We start from the raw sequence: 17,732 nt of genomic DNA on the forward strand, positions 1-17,732 counted from the left end.
AGAGCCCGTAGTGTCGTGAGTTACCAACAGCTCACGCCTTCGCTCTGGTACTGATAAGTACTCTTTGGGCAGTCGTACATTGAACTGTTTTAAACAGTCAAATGCTGAGTTTGTCTTAAAGCAAACTGGTATCAAAAAATTCAAGGTTACATACGCATGTGTCTGTGATGGCAGTCTTTCTAGTGAGTAAGTAAGTACCATGCTTGTTGCTCATGTGGTTGCAGACAACAATATTTTAATCTTATAAAATTAATTCCTTTTGGGCAAATTAATATTTCAGCATGGAGATAAATCCAGGATCATGACTTTTTTTTTGCAAATAATTCAGCCATACAACAATTTGTAAGTGTATCACCTGCCAGTCAGTGTCTTCTTTACTTGAGAAGAATTTAACTTTGCATCAAAACTGCTCACATACATGAGTATTTTTTGATGTTAAACATACAGCAAAACTTAGAAAAAGTGAGACTTAGTGAGGTAAAGGAGCTACAGAGACAGCATCAAATGGAGAAGACTTACTGTAGCCATATAAAGTCACTAAGAACGATGTGGTGTTTATAGCAAAATTGTAGAACTTCTGTAAGATTTGGTAAACAGATACTTCAACTATAACACTTCACATCTGCGGACACTTACTGCTAATTTGATCATTTTTATTTATTTATTTTTTATCAGAATTCTTCTTAGAAAATGTAGCAATTGATTTGAGCCTAATCTGTACTCGTATTTACACAAGTACTACATGTAAGAGTTAAAAAAAATATGTGGATCAAATGTTACCAGGCAGGCAGGCAATAAATGTTTGGAGATTTTGTTGAACTGCACTTTTCTTTTCAGATATTTGACTTGCTCCCACTCAAGAAATCCTCAGGTATCCCATATGAGGTTGAAGATGCTACAGAATGCCTTAATGTGAGACCAAAAAGATATGTTTTGCCGTACCCCAGTCAACAGCAAAATGACGCCTATGCAGTTTTCCAGGTAAAATACATGTATACCTGTGAGTCAGTCAAACATAATGTAAATGCAATAGTTTTTGTTGTTGCACCAGTTTTTGCTGATCTTCGTGTGCTGCTGAAATATCTAGAAAGTCGGACTGAAGATGGCAACAAACTTGCTTTTTCGATTGCCTTCATGCCTCAAGTTCAAGGGAAAAGTCTACCATGATGGCTCTCGTGTCTACCATGATGACTCTCATCGCGTCTACTACGGTGAATCATTCACTTGTTTGTGTTGTGTCTGGCTATAAATTTTACTTTGTATTCACCAAAAAGAAAACAGGTAATTAATTTTTCTTTTTTTATTTAGCTATGGCTCCCCGGTTTAGAGATAATTCTATTCAACTAGGTAGTCCTGGTCTGGGATATGCTGGGCATCTTCCTCCTGAAGCTGCACCAATAGAGACAGTTCGCTCTTTCTTCCCTGAGACTTGGATCTGGGATCTGGTGGAAGTTGGGTAAGTATCTGTTGTGAAGAGATCTGATGCATATTACATTTTAAAAAAGTATATGCGATCACATTTAGAAACCCATGTGAACTTTCTGCTGTGTCTTTGCACACATGAAAAACATGAAAATAGAATAATTGTGAGTTTTTTCTTAAGCATGTTTTGATGCTTCAGGCTGATGTTTTGTCATATTTAAAGTTGTGCTTTGTTTTTGTGGGATATATTATTTCACTTTCTTTTACTTTGTCAATGCAACATATACAAGTAATTCACACTGCAGGATGTAACCATACTGTTATACAAATAATTTACAGACATAAAAACATCTTTTATAATGTTATAGAATATGTTTGTGTGTATCTGCTACTTCAGAGAGGATGGGAAAAGGGGCGTGTCCCTGACTGTCCCAGACACCATCACCACCTGGGAGACGGAGGCTTTCTGTTTGTCCTCTCAGGGTTTTGGTTTGGCTCCTCGTAAAGAAATGAAAGTCTTCCAACCTTTCTTCCTTGAACTCACCATGCCCTACTCCATCATCCGGGGGGAGCACTTTGAACTGAAGGCGACTGTCTTTAACTACCTGACCAGCTGCATCATGGTAATGAATGATTAAAGTGTTTAAATACATTTCTGTTCATAGCCAAGGAAAACCATACCTAAAACATTACTTTCTAAGCTAAATTTATATCATAGTTATTAAAATACAATAGAAAATATTTTTTTCTTTGGCAATATAACCATGCAGGATGCAGGCCGTTCTTGAAGGGCCCCTGCTCACCAACACCTACAAGCTCACCTGCAAATACTGACAACAGGATTGCCCAATCAAATGTCTTTACACTACCAACCCTCCTCTAGTTTTCTTTGTGCTCTCATGCACCTTGTAGAACAGAGTTTAGTGTGGAAGCTGTAAGAAAACAGATGGAGGGAAACGATTAGGAAGGGAGTGATTAAAGTATCCAAGTAAAATGAAGGTCTACTTTCTACTTTGATTATGAGTTCATAACATCAAACTTGTGCATTCATTTAGATGCTTAAAAAATGTGTTCACATTTGAACTCAGCTTTAAATGTAGCCATGAGATTGTTGAGCTAGTTTAAAATATAATGTCTGTGTTCCTCGTACAGGTTACTGTCACTCCTGGGCCGTCCTCAGATTACACCCTCACGCCTCTCTCTGGTGATCTGTACACATCCTGTTTGTGTGCCAACGAGCGCAAGACCCTCAGGTGGACCATGATCCCAACAGCCTTAGGTGAGAATCAGCCTTTGGTCCTCCACACTGCCAGGAAACCGTGTGTGGCAGGCTGAGTATGGCCCAAGTGCAGGACCCAGAGCAGGAAGTGAACTCTCAGGAAGTGACTTAAAAGCAGCTTGAAGAAAAAAGAATCCACATAAGACGGCTAAATAGAATAAATGGAGATTAAAACATTAAAGAGCAATTATAAAAAAAACTATGTGAGAAATACTGTTGAAATATAAGTTATCATAATAAAATGAGTGAATCTGAGACCCAATAAGCTATATTCATGGAACTTAGAATGCTGTATGTGCATTAGACGACAGTGAGTGTGCAGTGTAGAGCTAGGACATGTAGACAGTCAAATCCAGCTGCAAATCGAGGTAAACCAAGAATATAACCTCTGTGTTTAGAGGGCTAAACGTGGGGGTTGTAGGGAGTGGGACAGAACTTCTATACCTCCAGTCTGAGGGTAGCAGCTGCCTCCATCCTCATGCTTTACTTAATGCAGCTGTCTTAGCCAATTATAAGTCATTTTGAAACCTTCCTTTCAATTCTCATCAATTATTTACATTATGCATGCTTCCCTTGGACAGTATAATTAGAACAGACTGTTTGCAGTTGCATTGCCATGTAAATTATTTCTTCTTAATCTTAATTAGTATGATTTGCAGTACTTTGGCCTCCAGCAGGACTCAGCAGCAACCCTGACATCATTTTGGACTGTTTTTTTTTTCCAGCTCATGTTTTTCATGCCTGATGCAGTAAAATGTCCAATTATAATTTATCTTACCTTCGATTTAGAACCAACATTAAATCTAGAGATCTAGATTTAGATCTAGTGTGATCACAGTTAACTGTCTCCTTTTGTCCCAACACATTCCCTTCTAGTTTCTACAAAATCTGTAAAATAACCTCAGTAACCTTTATTTTAATGGAGAGATAAAGAAGGTGACCTGTGCTGCTGTTTTTAGGGGCTGTGAATGTGACTGTGTCTGCTGAGGCCGTAGCGTCCCATGTGTCATGTGATAATGAGGTTGTGAGCGTACCAGACAGAGGTCGCATCGACGTGGTCACCAAATCTCTCATAGTGAAGGTCAGTGCCATAAATACAAGACCAGAAAAACATTTTTACTCATAAAATTTAAATTGTTACTCTTTTTAAAGATAATTTTGCACGTCCTCTTCCTCAGGCTGAGGGAACTGAGATGACAAAGACGTACAACTGGCTTCTTTGTCCAAAAGGTCAGTGTGATGTCCATCAGCAACACCAGTTACATAATGTAAATAAACAAATAACCTAAATGCTCAAAGTTAGCAGTGGAGTGCATTGTGTAAATAAAATGTTATTTTTAAAGTAATAATGTTAATAAAAATGTGCCAAATTTTCACCTTTTGCTTTCACAAAATGTAACGATATGTGCTGAAGTTCAGCCCACCTGGTGACTTTGAACAGTAACTCTGTTGTAGTCGTGACTTCCTGATTGGACTTTTGTTGTGTCTGTACACAGGAAGCCTGCTGACAGAGGAAGCAGAGATACATCTGCCTGAGAATGTGATAGAAGGATCTGCCCGCACTTCTGTATCAGTCCTGGGTAAACCTCATGATTTCATCTCAATTTTGATTCAGCCAAATAAAAATATGGCAAGTTAAAGCTTTGTTAAAAAGGTAAATAGCAAATTACTAAAACAACAGAAAATAAAAGGGACCTCATCTTCAAGTAAAAGTAAAAACCGTATTCAGCTTTTAAAAGATGATTTCATTTATAAATAGAAAAAAGCGACCCACATCTTCCTGGCCTTATGTGAAAAATAAATGGACCCCAAAAACAAAAGGCTGGTTTTGCCATTCTTTGCAGGAAGAACTGCAGTCTAGCTTTTGTCATAAGTGTCTTTTGAAACGCTGTGGAGGAGTTTTGGCCCAGTCACACCAGAGGGTTTTCCAGCGCAATTGTTCTGGTCATGCAGAATCATGTCAGTAGGATTTAAGTCCAGATTTTGACTCGGCCACTTTCTGGCGTTCTGGATCATTTTCCAGAACGCCAGAAACAACCTGAAGAGTCGGCTCCCAGCCGACTCTTCAGGTTGTTTTGTTGCTTTAATTAATTTATTATCAACAGCAACATAAAATTATGCACAAAAGAAATTACTAATGTAAAAAAAAAGTGGATTTATTTATATCTTTACATATAAATATATACGGTGGCCCCTAGAGACAAAGCACGTAAAGTCCAAAGCACGTACAAACTCCAAAACACATTTCTAACGTTAACTGACCTTCCAAAACAGAGCTACCTAAATCACTTAAATTTCACAATTGAAAACATATGTGTATTGTTTGTGTATTTATACACAAGCACTCATATATATTCCAATAATTCAAAAAAATGTTCATTTACCTGTTACTACCACACACCAGATCTGGTCGCTGGTACTTCCTGGCTTGTGTAGCCACTAGGTAACAAAAGCTCAACACTGCGCCGAGCATTCTGGAGCACTTCTGTTGTGATTTGTACGTGCTTTGACTTTGTACGTGCTTCTAAGTTTTTACGTGCTTCTAAGTTTTTACGTGTTTTGGAGTTTGTACGTATTTTGTCTGTAGGGACCACCATAAACATACTTTTATTTATTCGCTCCACATAAAATGTAATAAATAAATCATATAATACAAAAAACTATTTACATTTCAACTTATAACTATTTAAATTTTCAGCTTTTTCTTTTAAACAAATTTAAAGTGAAACAACACAAAACACTGCAAACGCATGTCAGCCAATCAAAAAATGATATGGCAACATGTGGCACTTGGTTGTTTAGGGAGAAGGGGAAGTTTTAGTAGTGACGGAAAGCGGGCGAGCGAAAGAAAGAGAGAGCGAGTTTTCATATATGAGACATTAGTGACGTTTAGCGTGTTTGGAGGCTATAGTTAGTGTGTTATTGTTTTATATTGTGTGTCAGTTAGACTGCTGAATGTCACATTTGCTCCAAAAAAGCCACCAAAGGCAGATTCCAGTGTAAACGCTGTTCCCACATGGAAAACAGGACTGATGCACCTCCTGCTGTCAGACCTGCAGGGTTTAAGCCTGTGGTGTTCTCCTCTGTCTTATACTGAATACAAACTAGTTTTTTGGACTGGCACAAATAATTTGTGTGCCTGCTTATTTGATGCAGCACACCTGATTGTTCTGTAAATAGACTTAAATGGTTATATAAAAAACGCCTGAGGCCTTTTCTGTATTTTTAAGTAAATAGTACCATATAACTTTGTTGTTTACAAAACTTGTGTATAATTTTTAGAAATGTACAACTCATATTTGCATTTCAAGTTATGAAAATAATTTGTTAAACATGTTTGTGGGTTTTACAGTAAAAAATATAACTTTTTTTCTACTGGGATTTTGACATTTTTGTCTGAATTTAGATCAATTGTGCTAATATAGTATGCCAAAATGAAAAAATAACTCATAACAATTTCAGATATTTGAAGTTGTGCTCAAAGTAAAGATACAAAACAAGGCAAGATAAACAGTTTTTAAAGGTGAAATATAGAGGTAAAATCAAAAGTAGTCAAAACGGCCAATTATATCCTGGATCCCAGAAGGTTAATTGCCCAAGTTTGAGATTCAAGGCACAAACTGATAGCTGAACATTCTCCTGGTAGAGAGTTCTTCCCTCCAGGTCGTGGCGTGCTACTGAAACAGCAGAGGCATGATTTAACACTGGGCACCAGCTGCCTTAACCAGACTCCTCCGTCGCTAACCACCTGAACCCAATGCCCCACCCCTCCCCTGCAGCTGAGCCACAGACACCCCTACGCCACACAGCCCCAGAGCATCACACTGCTACCACCACTGTTGGTATGATGTTCTTTCTATGAAATGATGCAACAAAACTCAAGACTTTTTCTCTTCAGTCCATATAATATTCTCCCAAATATGTTGTGGAGCATGGAGATGTTTTTTTGGCAAATGTGAGATAAGCTTTTGTGTTCTTTTTGGTCAGCAGTGGTTTTGTCCATGAATGCTGTTTTTGCCCCGTCTCCTTTGTATTGTTGAATCGTAAACTCTGACCTTTACAGAGGAAGGCAAGGCCTTCAGTTCTGGGTGTTGCTGGGATTCGTTGGACTTTTTCAGTGAGTCGTCGATGTGCTAATGGAGTAATTTCGGCCACATCTTTTCTAGTTTTCTCAGTTTGTGGATAATAAGTTCCAACATGGTGCACTGGCGCTCCAAAGCTGTAAAAATTGTTTTTAACCCTGTCCAAACTGATAGATCTCAAGACTTCTCGCATATTTTTGAATTTCTTTAGGTCATGGCAATGACGTGTTTCTTTTAGCCTGCTTCCCTTTGTCAAACAGATTGTACTTGAGTGATTTCTTGATCCAGCTGGTCTGGCCTTAATCAAATCTGGGTCTGGTTGGTGAAATGAAACTCAGGCTTCCCAGAAATATTTGGTTAATCACAGTCAATCTACGATTTTCAGTTTGGATGTTTTTTCGCTCAGCAAATGAAATCATTGTTTAAAATTGCATATTGAAATTATTCAGGTTATCTTTGCCCAATAATACAAAGTTGTTTCACGCTAGTTTTGTTAGTTTTAGTGAATCAGTGTTTTTGATCAGGTGACATCCTCGGCCGGGCTCTGAAGAACCTGGATGGATTGCTGCAGATGCCGTATGGATGTGGGGAGCAGAACATGGCTCTCCTGGCCCCCAACATCTACATCCTCCACTACCTGAAAGGCACACAGCAGCTCACCACAGCCATCATGGAAAAAGCTACTAACTACCTCACCAGTGGCAAGTTTTCATTGTTTCCTCTAAGAAGGAAATCATTTGAATCACTTCAACACACACGGTTCAAGAAACAAGCCGACATGAGGCAGAACATTAGCCACAGTTTTTGGTCAAATGTGTCATTTTCCTCATCTGTCAGCAAGAGTCATAGAATTTCCCAAATCTTGATGTACACATGCAGATCCATAAACAAATGGAGTCCAATCATCACCATAGCAACAATGTCTCGATCGTTGTGTCTCTGTTGTTACAGGATACCAAAGACAGCTCAACTACAAAAGTGCTGATGGTGCTTACACCACATTTGGAACAGGACCAGGAAACACTTGGTGAGAACATCACTGATCAAACATGTCATAAACCAGAGAGGTTACACTAGTTTTTAAATATCCCACCAAACAGAAGACGTTTCTTGAAGTTTGACTACCATTAATAACATAAACATGTCTGCCTCTAAGACTTAAAATAATTCTACATTTAATCCTTTGACTAAGATAACATTACCAATAACTTTTGGTTAATACTGTGTAATTTAGTAGGTAGGAAGGAGCATTAGAGCCACATAAAAAATGTTATTGATCATTATTAGAATAAAGTCAAATTTTAATGATTAAAGTTGTAATTCTGCTTTAAAAAAAGTCTAAATACTATTTCAATAATAAAGTCTTAATACTGTTTTGTGAAAAAAGTCAAATTCAAATCTAAGAAAACAGTTGAAATGATTACAGTTTTGTTTCAAACGACTGCTATACCCTGTATAAAATGCTTTGTGTAGATGTAGTGAAATAGATAAGTCGTCCTGTGTTACAGCATAGATCCTCTTTATTCCACGAGCATGTAACCATCGGTATCCTTGCATCTGTACATTAGCAGCTATTTCCTTTTATACAAATCTAACCACATGCAGATTTCTGCACCACTTTATGCTTTTCAGTGTACTTATACTTACTGCCACACGGTTTTTATTGCTACAAGTGACATCAGTTCCTTCCTTGTTACTAAAACTGAGTCTGAAGTACGATTTCACTAATTCAGAGGGTAAAGCAACCGTGGCAGTTTGTCCTGAAACAACTGTAATATCCACATTTCTGCTTTTTATTCAAAATACATTTTCAAATTTAATTTTAAAATTTCGACTTTATTTTCAAAATGATCAGTATTTCTTTCTCTTAATGTGACCTCACAGCCAAACATTTCCATCGTTGTAAGACGTGTAAGTGTTGTTTTCTTTTTGTCAGGCTGACTGCGTTTGTGGTAAGAAGTTTTGCCAAAGCTCAGTCTTTCGTCTATATTGATCCCAGAAAGATCGAAGAGTCTAAGTCCTGGCTGCAACATAAACAACAAGAAAATGGCTGTTTTGAAAAGTCTGGGAAACTCTTCCACAATGGAATGAAGGTAACCTGCAGTTCTTTGCTGTTAGACTGTGGAAACAGCCTCCAGTGTGGACGCACTTTAACAAATATTATTAATATGTCATGCATACATGGAAAACACTGTATTAAATACTGTAATAGCTCACACCAGTACATTCTATTATTTTATTTAAGAAATAATTTCCATACATCTTGCTCCATTCACACCAGCACTGCCTTCTATGTAGCATTCACACACATATTTATACAAAATACAAAGTATGCACCAGAGACCAACTTGGGATTAGTATCTTGCCCACAAATATTTGGCATGCAGGCTGGAGCAGCTGGGAATCAAACCACCAGCCTTCCGATTAGTAGATGACTACACAAACTGTTTATAAGGTTGGGGAAACCCGAGGTGAAGAAACATCCATCTCATTGGAAATACAATGTCCAAATGAACAAAATCAACTTCCTGTTCATCTCTTTAGCTGGATGTTTGAACATACATCAAGACATTCATGATACTAAAACCACATGCAGCTAAAAATCATTTTCATGACTTCATATCCCTGAATGTTGGTGCATTGATGATAAGTGTCTATGATGTATTCTGTTGACAGGGTGGTGTATCTGATGAAGTGACTCTCAGTGCGTACGTTACAGCTGCCTTCTTGGAAATGAATACATCCCAACATGTGAGTAGACTCAAAGAATATCAAGGTATTTTAAAAAAAAGGAGTAGAGTTTGTCCTGCTGAGCCATGGAGTTAGGTTCAACCAGCAGTCCCTACACGTAAGCAGGTCTCACTACCATCCAACATCACCAGATGACACAGTTCACCTTTGCTATTTCTATTGGCACTCTTATATGGAGCATGCATCAAGTTACCATTACCGTCACCCTCCACATCTTCCTGAGCTCTTCTCTGAGCCCTTAGTATTTCTCGAGCTTCTCCTGTTCCTTCTTCCTGATGTTGTTGTCGTTCGGAACCGCTACATCAATCATGGCGGCTGTCTTCTTCTGTTTGTCTACCACTACTATGTCTGGTTGATTAGCCACCACCATTTTGTCCGTCTGTATCTGGAAGTCCCACAGGATCTTAGCTCAGTCATTCTCCACCACCCTAGGGGCCGTCTCCCATTTTGACCTTGGGTCCATACTCAGCACAGATTCTTCTGTATACTATGCCGGCCACTTGGTTATGGCTTTCCATGTATGCCTTGCCTGCTAGCATCTTGCACCCTGCTGGTATGTGCTGGATTGTCTCAGGGGCATCTTTACACAGCCTGCACCTGGGGTCTTGCCTGGTGTGATAGACCCCAGCCTCTATGGATCTTGTGCTCAGAGGTTGTTCCTGTGCTGCTATGATTAGTGCCTCTGTGCTGTCTTTCAGTCCAGCTTTGTCCAGCCACTGGTAGGATTTCTGGATATCATCTACTTCTTCTATCTGCCGGTGGTACATACTGTGCAGGGGCCTGTCCTTCCATGATGGTTCCTCGCCTTCCTCCTCTTTCTTGAGTTTCTGCTGCCTGAGGTATTCACTGAGCATGCGGTCAGTTAGGGCCATCTTCGTGATGTATTCGTGGATGTTCGTTGTCTCATCCTGGACTGTGGTGCTGACACTCACCAGTCCCCGGCCTCCTTCCTTCCATTTAGCATGCGGGACTTGGGGTGAAACCCTCCATGCATGGTCAGGAACTTTCTTGTCTTGATGTCAGTGGCTTCTATCTCCTACTTTTGCCAGCTTATTATCCCAGCAGGGTACCTGATGACAGGCAGGGCGTAGGTTTTGATAGGCCGGATCCTGTCCTAACATTCAGCTGACTCCTCAGGATTTGCCTGACCCTCTGCAGGTACTTGGTGGTAGCAGCTTTCCCAGCAGCCTCTTTGTTGTTCCTATTTGCCTGTTGGATCCCCAAGTACTTGTAGCTGTCCTCTATGTCTGCAATATTGCCTTCTGGTAGTTCGATTCCCTCAGTTCTGACTCTTTGTTATCATCCGACTACATTTCTCCAGTCCAAATGACATTCCAATATAGTTGCTGTATATCCTGGTGGTGTGGATCAGTGAATCGATGTCTCGTTCACTCTTGACATACAGCTTGATGTCATCCATGTACAGGAGATGGCTGACAACTGCTCCATTCCGTAGTCAGTATTCGTAGGGACAGAGCATCTCCTTGGCAGATGGTGATTGTGCTATGGGCTTGAAGTTGGCCTCTAGTGTTGTACGCCACATCCCCACTGAGTTTTTGATGAAGGCTCTTAGAGTCCTGTTGATCTTGTACAGGTCTAGGCATTCCAGGATTCAGCTGTGGGCATCGAGTCATAGACCCTCTTGTAATCAATCCAGGCAGTCTCAGCTGATTGTTACAAGTAGCTGGTGTTTTGCACCTCTGGTATTCTTGCCAATGAGTGGGGCACAGGAACATGTGTCTGTTCATCTTAGCCACTATGATTCCTGACAGGAGCTTCCATGTGGTACTGAGGCAGGTTATTGGTCAGTAGTTGGATGGGACCGATGGGACCGATCCCTTCAGGACTGTCCACCCTACAGTTAGCCATTCTGGGTGTTTCTCGTCAACTAACAGCTGGTTCATTTGTGCTGCCAGACGCTCATGGAGTGCAGTCAGCTTCTTCCACCAGTAGGTGTGAGCCATACTAGTGTATGGCAAGGTGCTGGCCAAGGCTGTTAGTCGTTGCTTGGCAGTTTCCATGGACAGCTTGCTATACTTCTTCTTGGGCACCGTCTTTGTCACACCTTTCTGCAGCTCCGATAGTTGGCTAACCTCCCTCCTTGATCTTAGCTTTCTAGTCTCCTTCTCCTTGTGGCTGTTCAACCTGTAGCCAAGCATCTCTCTGATCACTGCTGCTGTAGTTTAGATCTTCTTGTTAGTCTTGATAATCGTGGATGTATGTATCGCATTTACATCATCTAGCAGATCTTCACATCTTGGTAACCAGCTACGGGGGATCCAGGTTTCAAATTTTGCCAAGATCTTATCTTTCAGGTCAGTTCCTCTCGCACTATAGCACTTGGGTACCCGAGTACAAATCTCGGGTGGAGGTGATGACATCTCCCCCCTGACCTGTCGTCCTGGCTCCCCCTTGCCGTAGCATTTGTGTTGTACCTTGTCAATCTCTAGCTGTGAGAGCAATACCCTTCTTTCGAATGTTGGAACACTGAGCTATTAGTTGTTTCGCCGTCAATGTGGATGGTGGGTATTGAAGATTCCATAGGTCCCTCATCCTATTCATGTAACCCCTTCCGCCAGGGTTACTTGTATAGTAGCATTCCAACAACGCCCTATTTTCATCTCTTGCCCACCAATGCCTTCTTGTTCCAATAGTTGATCTGGGCGATGTCCGAGCTGGTATGCATATATACATACATACACAAAAGTGTATAAACCAACAATATAATATACAATCTAATATATATATTACATATACCCCAAAAAGTTGATTCTGTTCATCTGGACGTTTTCAGTGGGAGAAACGTTTCGTCACTCATCCAAGTGACTTCTTCAGTCTCAGCTGACTGCAGGTTTCCCCAAATCTTATAAACAGTACATTTGCATAATGACTGAAACCAGCCCACTGAGGGAACAATGGGCTGGGAGGTCAGTTCCTTAATCATAATTATGCAAATTCTCATGACCATTGATCAACAACCACTGACCAAAACCCACTGATCAAAGACCACTGATCAATGGCCATGAGTACCATTCACAGAGAGTTGGGGAATGGCTGCAATAACAGCACTGGCCCCCTCCTCGATTCAGAGAGGGTCTTTCCTTTTTTACATAAATGGCCTCCTTGACCCCACACTCAAACCAGCATTCCTCCCTGTCCAGGATGTGTACATCCTCATCCTTGAAAGAGTGTCCACTGGCCTGTATGTGTGAATAGACTGCAGAGTCCTGGCCTGACGAGGTAGCTCTTCTGTGTTGTGCTATCCTCTTAGCAAAAGGTTGGTTGATTTCCCCGATGTATAGATCCTGGCAATCCTCCTGGAACTTAACAGCGTACACTATGTTACTCTGTTTGTGTCAGGGTGGACCAATTTTTGGCGCAGCGTGTTTTGGGGTTTAAAAGCCACAGAGACACAGTGTTTAGAAAAAAATGCGCCTCAGCTGTTCTGATACTTCTGACACGTACGGGATCACTACAGGTTTTCACTTAGGCAGCAGTTGTCCTTCTCTCCTGTATCAGCTAGAGCGTAGGTTTACGGTACACATCAGCTTTTAAATGTCCCCCATTACTGATGGAAATCTCACAGTCTTAGGGTAACCTGACACTTTTCATATCCTCCCTGGTGAATTTGATGTGTCGGTCCCCCAAGTTAATGTGATCCGTGAATTGTGGAACATCCTGAGAATTGATTTTCACCCAGGTGTCATCCACATACCTGAACTCTCACCAGCAAGAACTTGTATCACCACCCAACCTGTGCAGTATTTTTTCAATATCTTCTTTATATTGTAAATACTACTAGAAGATTGCTCCACTCTTTGCTTGATCTGTACTTTCCTCTAATTGCTGTGTTTTCCCACATCTGCCACTTTCTATTATCACGCTGATGTTTTGAGTGACTAAATCAGGAATACTGCCTCCTATTCTTCTCATACTGGGTTTAATGAAAGAAGATTTCTGTTTTTCCATTGAAGTTCTTTGTTTTGATCTTTTAAAGGATCCTGTGATGAACAAGAGCCTGGCTTGTCTCAAGGAGTCTCTCAGTGACCTGAGCAACACCTACACTACAGCTCTGCTGGCCTATGTGTTCACTCTGGCAGGAGACGTGGAGACCCGAGCTCACCTTCTGCAGCACTTAGACACAGTTGCAGTGAGGGAAGGTGAGTCATCCTTCAGCAGGACATCATTCAGGCTTTATTAGCATAACTGTGACTGTTATTGTGTGTGTTTGTAGGAGGTTTCCTCTACTGGTCTCAGACAGCAGCAGAAACATCAGCCTCCCTGTCAGTGGAGATCAGCTCTTATGTGCTGTTGGCCAAACTCAGCGCCTCCCCGACTGCTGAGGATCTGGGATATGCCTCTGGTATTATCAGGTGGCTGACTGGGCAGCAGAACTATTACGGAGGCTTCTCCTCCACTCAGGTACTACACCACCCGAACAGCATGAAGCTCATCTTTGAGTTCATATACAGTCTTGGACAAAATCAGTGACAGAAGAAATAATACTGAAGCTTTCATTTTTCTATCAGATATGTAAAAGGTTCAAGGTTCAAGGTTCTTTATTTGTCACATGCATAGTTATACAAGTATAACACACAGTGAAATGTATCCTGACACGCTCCTCGACATGTGCAAAAAAAGGGGGGGGGGAGTAGAGGAAGAACATTATATATATATATATATATAGTATATACATTGGGGTGAATGTGCAGTAGTAGCAGCAAGCAGGTGAATTCTGTACATTAATAAGAATAGACATCTGACTATTTTACAGAATAGACAATATAAACATATTTAAAGTTAAAGGGATTTGAAATGTACATTGTGCCTGGGTTTAGAGTGTCTGGAAGAGAGTCCTGTCTCAGTCAATTATAGATGATGTGAGAGGGCGGGTGTGTTTAGGGCCCGGATGGCTTGGGGATAGAAGCTCCTCTTGAGTCTCTCTGTCCTTGCCCGGATGATGCGGAACCTTCTACCAGATTGTAGAAGTTGGAACAGTTTGTTGCCAGGATGGGACGGGTCCTTCAGTATCTGCGCTGCTCTAGTCCGGCATCTCCTGGTGTAAGGTGTCCTGAAGCGGGGGGAGAGCAATCCTGCAGCAGCGTTCTGCTGTACGGATCACTCTCTGGAGAGCTTTTTGGTCCTTAACACAGCTGTTCCCAAACCACGATGTCATGTTCTGTGTGAGGATGCTCTCCACAGCGCCTGTATAGAAGATCCTGAGGATCTTTGGAGAGACCCTGAACTTCCTCAGTTGTCGTAGGTGATACAGGCGCTGCCTAGCCTTTTTGGTCTGGACCTGAATGTCGGCAGCCCATGTCAGGTCTGAGGAGATGCGGACACCAAGATACTTAAAGGACTGCACCCTCTCCACTGGAGCTCCATTAATGATAATGGGCTTGTAGTCTCTGTGCTGACTCCTTCTGAAGTCCACCACCAGCTCCTTGGTCTTGCCGACGTTCAGCTGGAGGTGGTTGTCCTGGCACCATGATGCCAGATTCTTCACTTCGTCCATGTAGGCCGCCTCATCGTTGTTGGAGATGGCGCCCAACACCACTGTGTCGTCCGCAAACTTCACAATGGTGTTGGAGCTGTGGGTGGCCACACAGTCTGAAGTGTAGAGGGAGTAGAGCAGTGGCGAGAGGACACATCCCTGTGGTGCTCCTGTGTTGATGGTGATGCTGTCGGAGACACACCTACCCACCCTCACCACCTGAGTTCTGCCAGTGAGGAAGTCCAACACCCACGCACACAGACGGCTGTTGAGTCCCAGATCCCTCAGCTTTGTGAACAGTCTGCAGGGCACTATTGTGTTAAACGCTGAACTGTAATCAACAAAGGGCATTCTCACATAGTTACCCTGTTTCTTGTCCACGTGGCTGAGGGTGGTGTGCAGGACGTGGGCGATGGCGTCCTCAGTGGATCTGTTGGGTCGGTAGGCGAACTGGAGCGGATCTGTGGTGTCTGGGATGGAGGAGGAGATGATGTTCTTCAGCAGCCTCTCAAACACCTTCATTACTACCGAGGTCAGCGCAACTGGCCGGTAATCGTTCAGGGATGAGGGTTTGCTGTTCTTGGGCACCGGGATGATGGTGGATCTTTTGAAGCATGTGGGGACCAGATGCTAAAACAGATTTGTTTGAGCCAGGCAGGGATGTTTTTATTCTTTAGTTAGAATATGACATTTAAGTTTTGTCTAAAAATTCATTGTTTTAACAGAATAGCAATGTTACCTCAGACCTCTGTACACCAACTACACGTAACAGCTTGTAAATAACAGATCACCTGCAAGTTTATACCTGTAATTTCTATACTTTGATGATTCTCAGTTAAAGATATTTTAACCTGTTTAACGTTTATTTAACCAGGAAGTGAAAATTTGAAAACTTGAGATTAAGGATCTCTTTTGTGAGAGGGTTTCAAAGTGACACGGGCAGTTTTAACTTAATGTCTATTCCACTTAAGCCCATGTAATATGGAGACATATGCTGTGTGAGTTAACCACAATGAATCCATCCTGTAGGACACGGTGGTGGCTCTTCAGGCTCTGGCTCTCTACTCCACTCTGGTGTTCAGTCCTGAAGGTTGGAGCACAGTGACAGTTCAGGCTCCCAGCAGTCAGCTGACATTTGATGTAAATCAGAGCAACAAACTGCTCTACCAGGAGGAGGCGCTGCAGGACGTGTCAGGAAAATACAGCCTGGAGGTGAAGGGCACTGCATGTGCTTCAGTGCAGGTCAGTGACAGCATCATGTGACAAGCTCCTGGTTGATGTCAGAGAAAGGCTTTCTTCTTTTTCTTTTTACTTATAAAACTTTAGAGAGTATTAGCATTTTCACATGTAATAAAGCTCATCTTGCACATTATTTTCATACACAATAAAGACATTAGACCTGGCAGTAATAACTGTAGAGAGTACAATGCTATTTTCAACTAAATTAGAGAACTGAGCAAAAATAAATGAACTTTCTGTCTGTATCAGAATCAGGGAAACTATTTGTACCAGAGGGAAATTGAGTTGTCATTGCAGCAAATATACAACAAACATCAAGCACTCGTATAAAATGAGTGTAGATATAACAGAGATACTCATATTAAGATAAATATAGACATGTATGAATTAGGGGTGCAACGATACACAAAATTCACGGTTCGGTTCGATACTTTGGTGTCACGGTTCGATATTTTTTCGATACAAAAAAATGTTCATGCCTTTTTAATTTGTCATTTATTAAAATTATAAATATATATTTTAACTGAAAAGTACAGTTTTTAAATGTAATGTTGCTGAAACAACAAAATAATCTTTTAAAATAAATCTATCTGATCGAGAAATCACTCATCTTTGGAAAAGAGAGTTTATTACAGAGAAATGGTTCTTTCCAAAATAAAAGCTATACTATACGCTTCTTCTGGGCTATATTCTCAGCAGCATATTAAACATATCAGGTCCCCATAAGGAGAATCATGTGCTAACGGCTAGCTAAATGATGCGGGTAAAGTTTGTAGCATGCGTGCTTGTTGTTTTCTTCTGCTTCCACTTGTCTTTCCACTAGGATGATGTCGGCGTAAATGTGCAGTCATATTCGTTGTGTTCCCACTAGTGCTGTCAGGGTTAATCTCGTTGAAATGACATTAACGCCATAACACCGCAAATCTCTGTTAATGAGTTACCGCGGATCCTCCCGTGCGTGGGGCTGGACGGCGTCAACACGTTAACAAGTGTAATCGATCCCTTAATTGATTAACTTAGGGACATGGATATTCTAGGTACTTTCAATGAGGAGAAGAGGAACAAGAAAACTATAACACCTCCTTATGCTGTCTTATAGAGAACACTCTATGGCATTTATTACAACACAACACATAACAGTCTCATCAGCAACTTCAATAATATGCAGAATGTTAACAACACTTCTGAGACAAAACCCAATATAATCCCCCCTTCAGTCAGTCAGTTCAGTTTCCATATTAATATTAGTCCATTTATGTCTCTTATCACAGTTCTACCTCCACCAACCACTCTGGTTTGGTGAGGAAAGGAAAAAAGTAAAATATGGTGTTGAAGTAAAAAATAATAATAAAATAAATTCAGAGCTCTGAGAAAAACTTTGTCAATCTACCCGGGTGGTGTGTGTGTGTGTGTGGATAAGCCCAGTGCTTATCTGCAAAGATGAGTAAAATCCTCGTTCGCCGTC

General features: G+C 41.2%; 1 protein-coding gene across 1 annotated transcript in view; it reads left to right on the forward strand.

The window, feature by feature from the left end:
• LOC134622155 (alpha-2-macroglobulin-like) overlaps positions 1–17,732 on the forward strand; it is a 38,800-nt gene that overhangs the window by 19,083 nt on the left and 1,985 nt on the right. The window contains exons 16-30 of the mRNA XM_063467988.1: positions 838–981; positions 1,088–1,211; positions 1,348–1,456; positions 1,820–2,045; positions 2,575–2,701; positions 3,661–3,782; positions 3,880–3,931; positions 4,198–4,281; positions 7,308–7,484; positions 7,735–7,810; positions 8,720–8,876; positions 9,460–9,534; positions 13,532–13,694; positions 13,769–13,956; positions 16,058–16,270. Of these exons, the coding sequence (XP_063324058.1) occupies positions 838–981; positions 1,088–1,211; positions 1,348–1,456; positions 1,820–2,045; positions 2,575–2,701; positions 3,661–3,782; positions 3,880–3,931; positions 4,198–4,281; positions 7,308–7,484; positions 7,735–7,810; positions 8,720–8,876; positions 9,460–9,534; positions 13,532–13,694; positions 13,769–13,956; positions 16,058–16,270 (2,037 nt within the window). The remainder of the gene's footprint in view (positions 1–837; positions 982–1,087; positions 1,212–1,347; positions 1,457–1,819; positions 2,046–2,574; positions 2,702–3,660; positions 3,783–3,879; positions 3,932–4,197; positions 4,282–7,307; positions 7,485–7,734; positions 7,811–8,719; positions 8,877–9,459; positions 9,535–13,531; positions 13,695–13,768; positions 13,957–16,057; positions 16,271–17,732) is intronic.

Source organism: Pelmatolapia mariae, linkage group LG3_W (assembly GCF_036321145.2).
Source record: "Pelmatolapia mariae isolate MD_Pm_ZW linkage group LG3_W, Pm_UMD_F_2, whole genome shotgun sequence".
NCBI classification, from domain to species: Eukaryota; Metazoa; Chordata; class Actinopteri; order Cichliformes; family Cichlidae; genus Pelmatolapia; species Pelmatolapia mariae.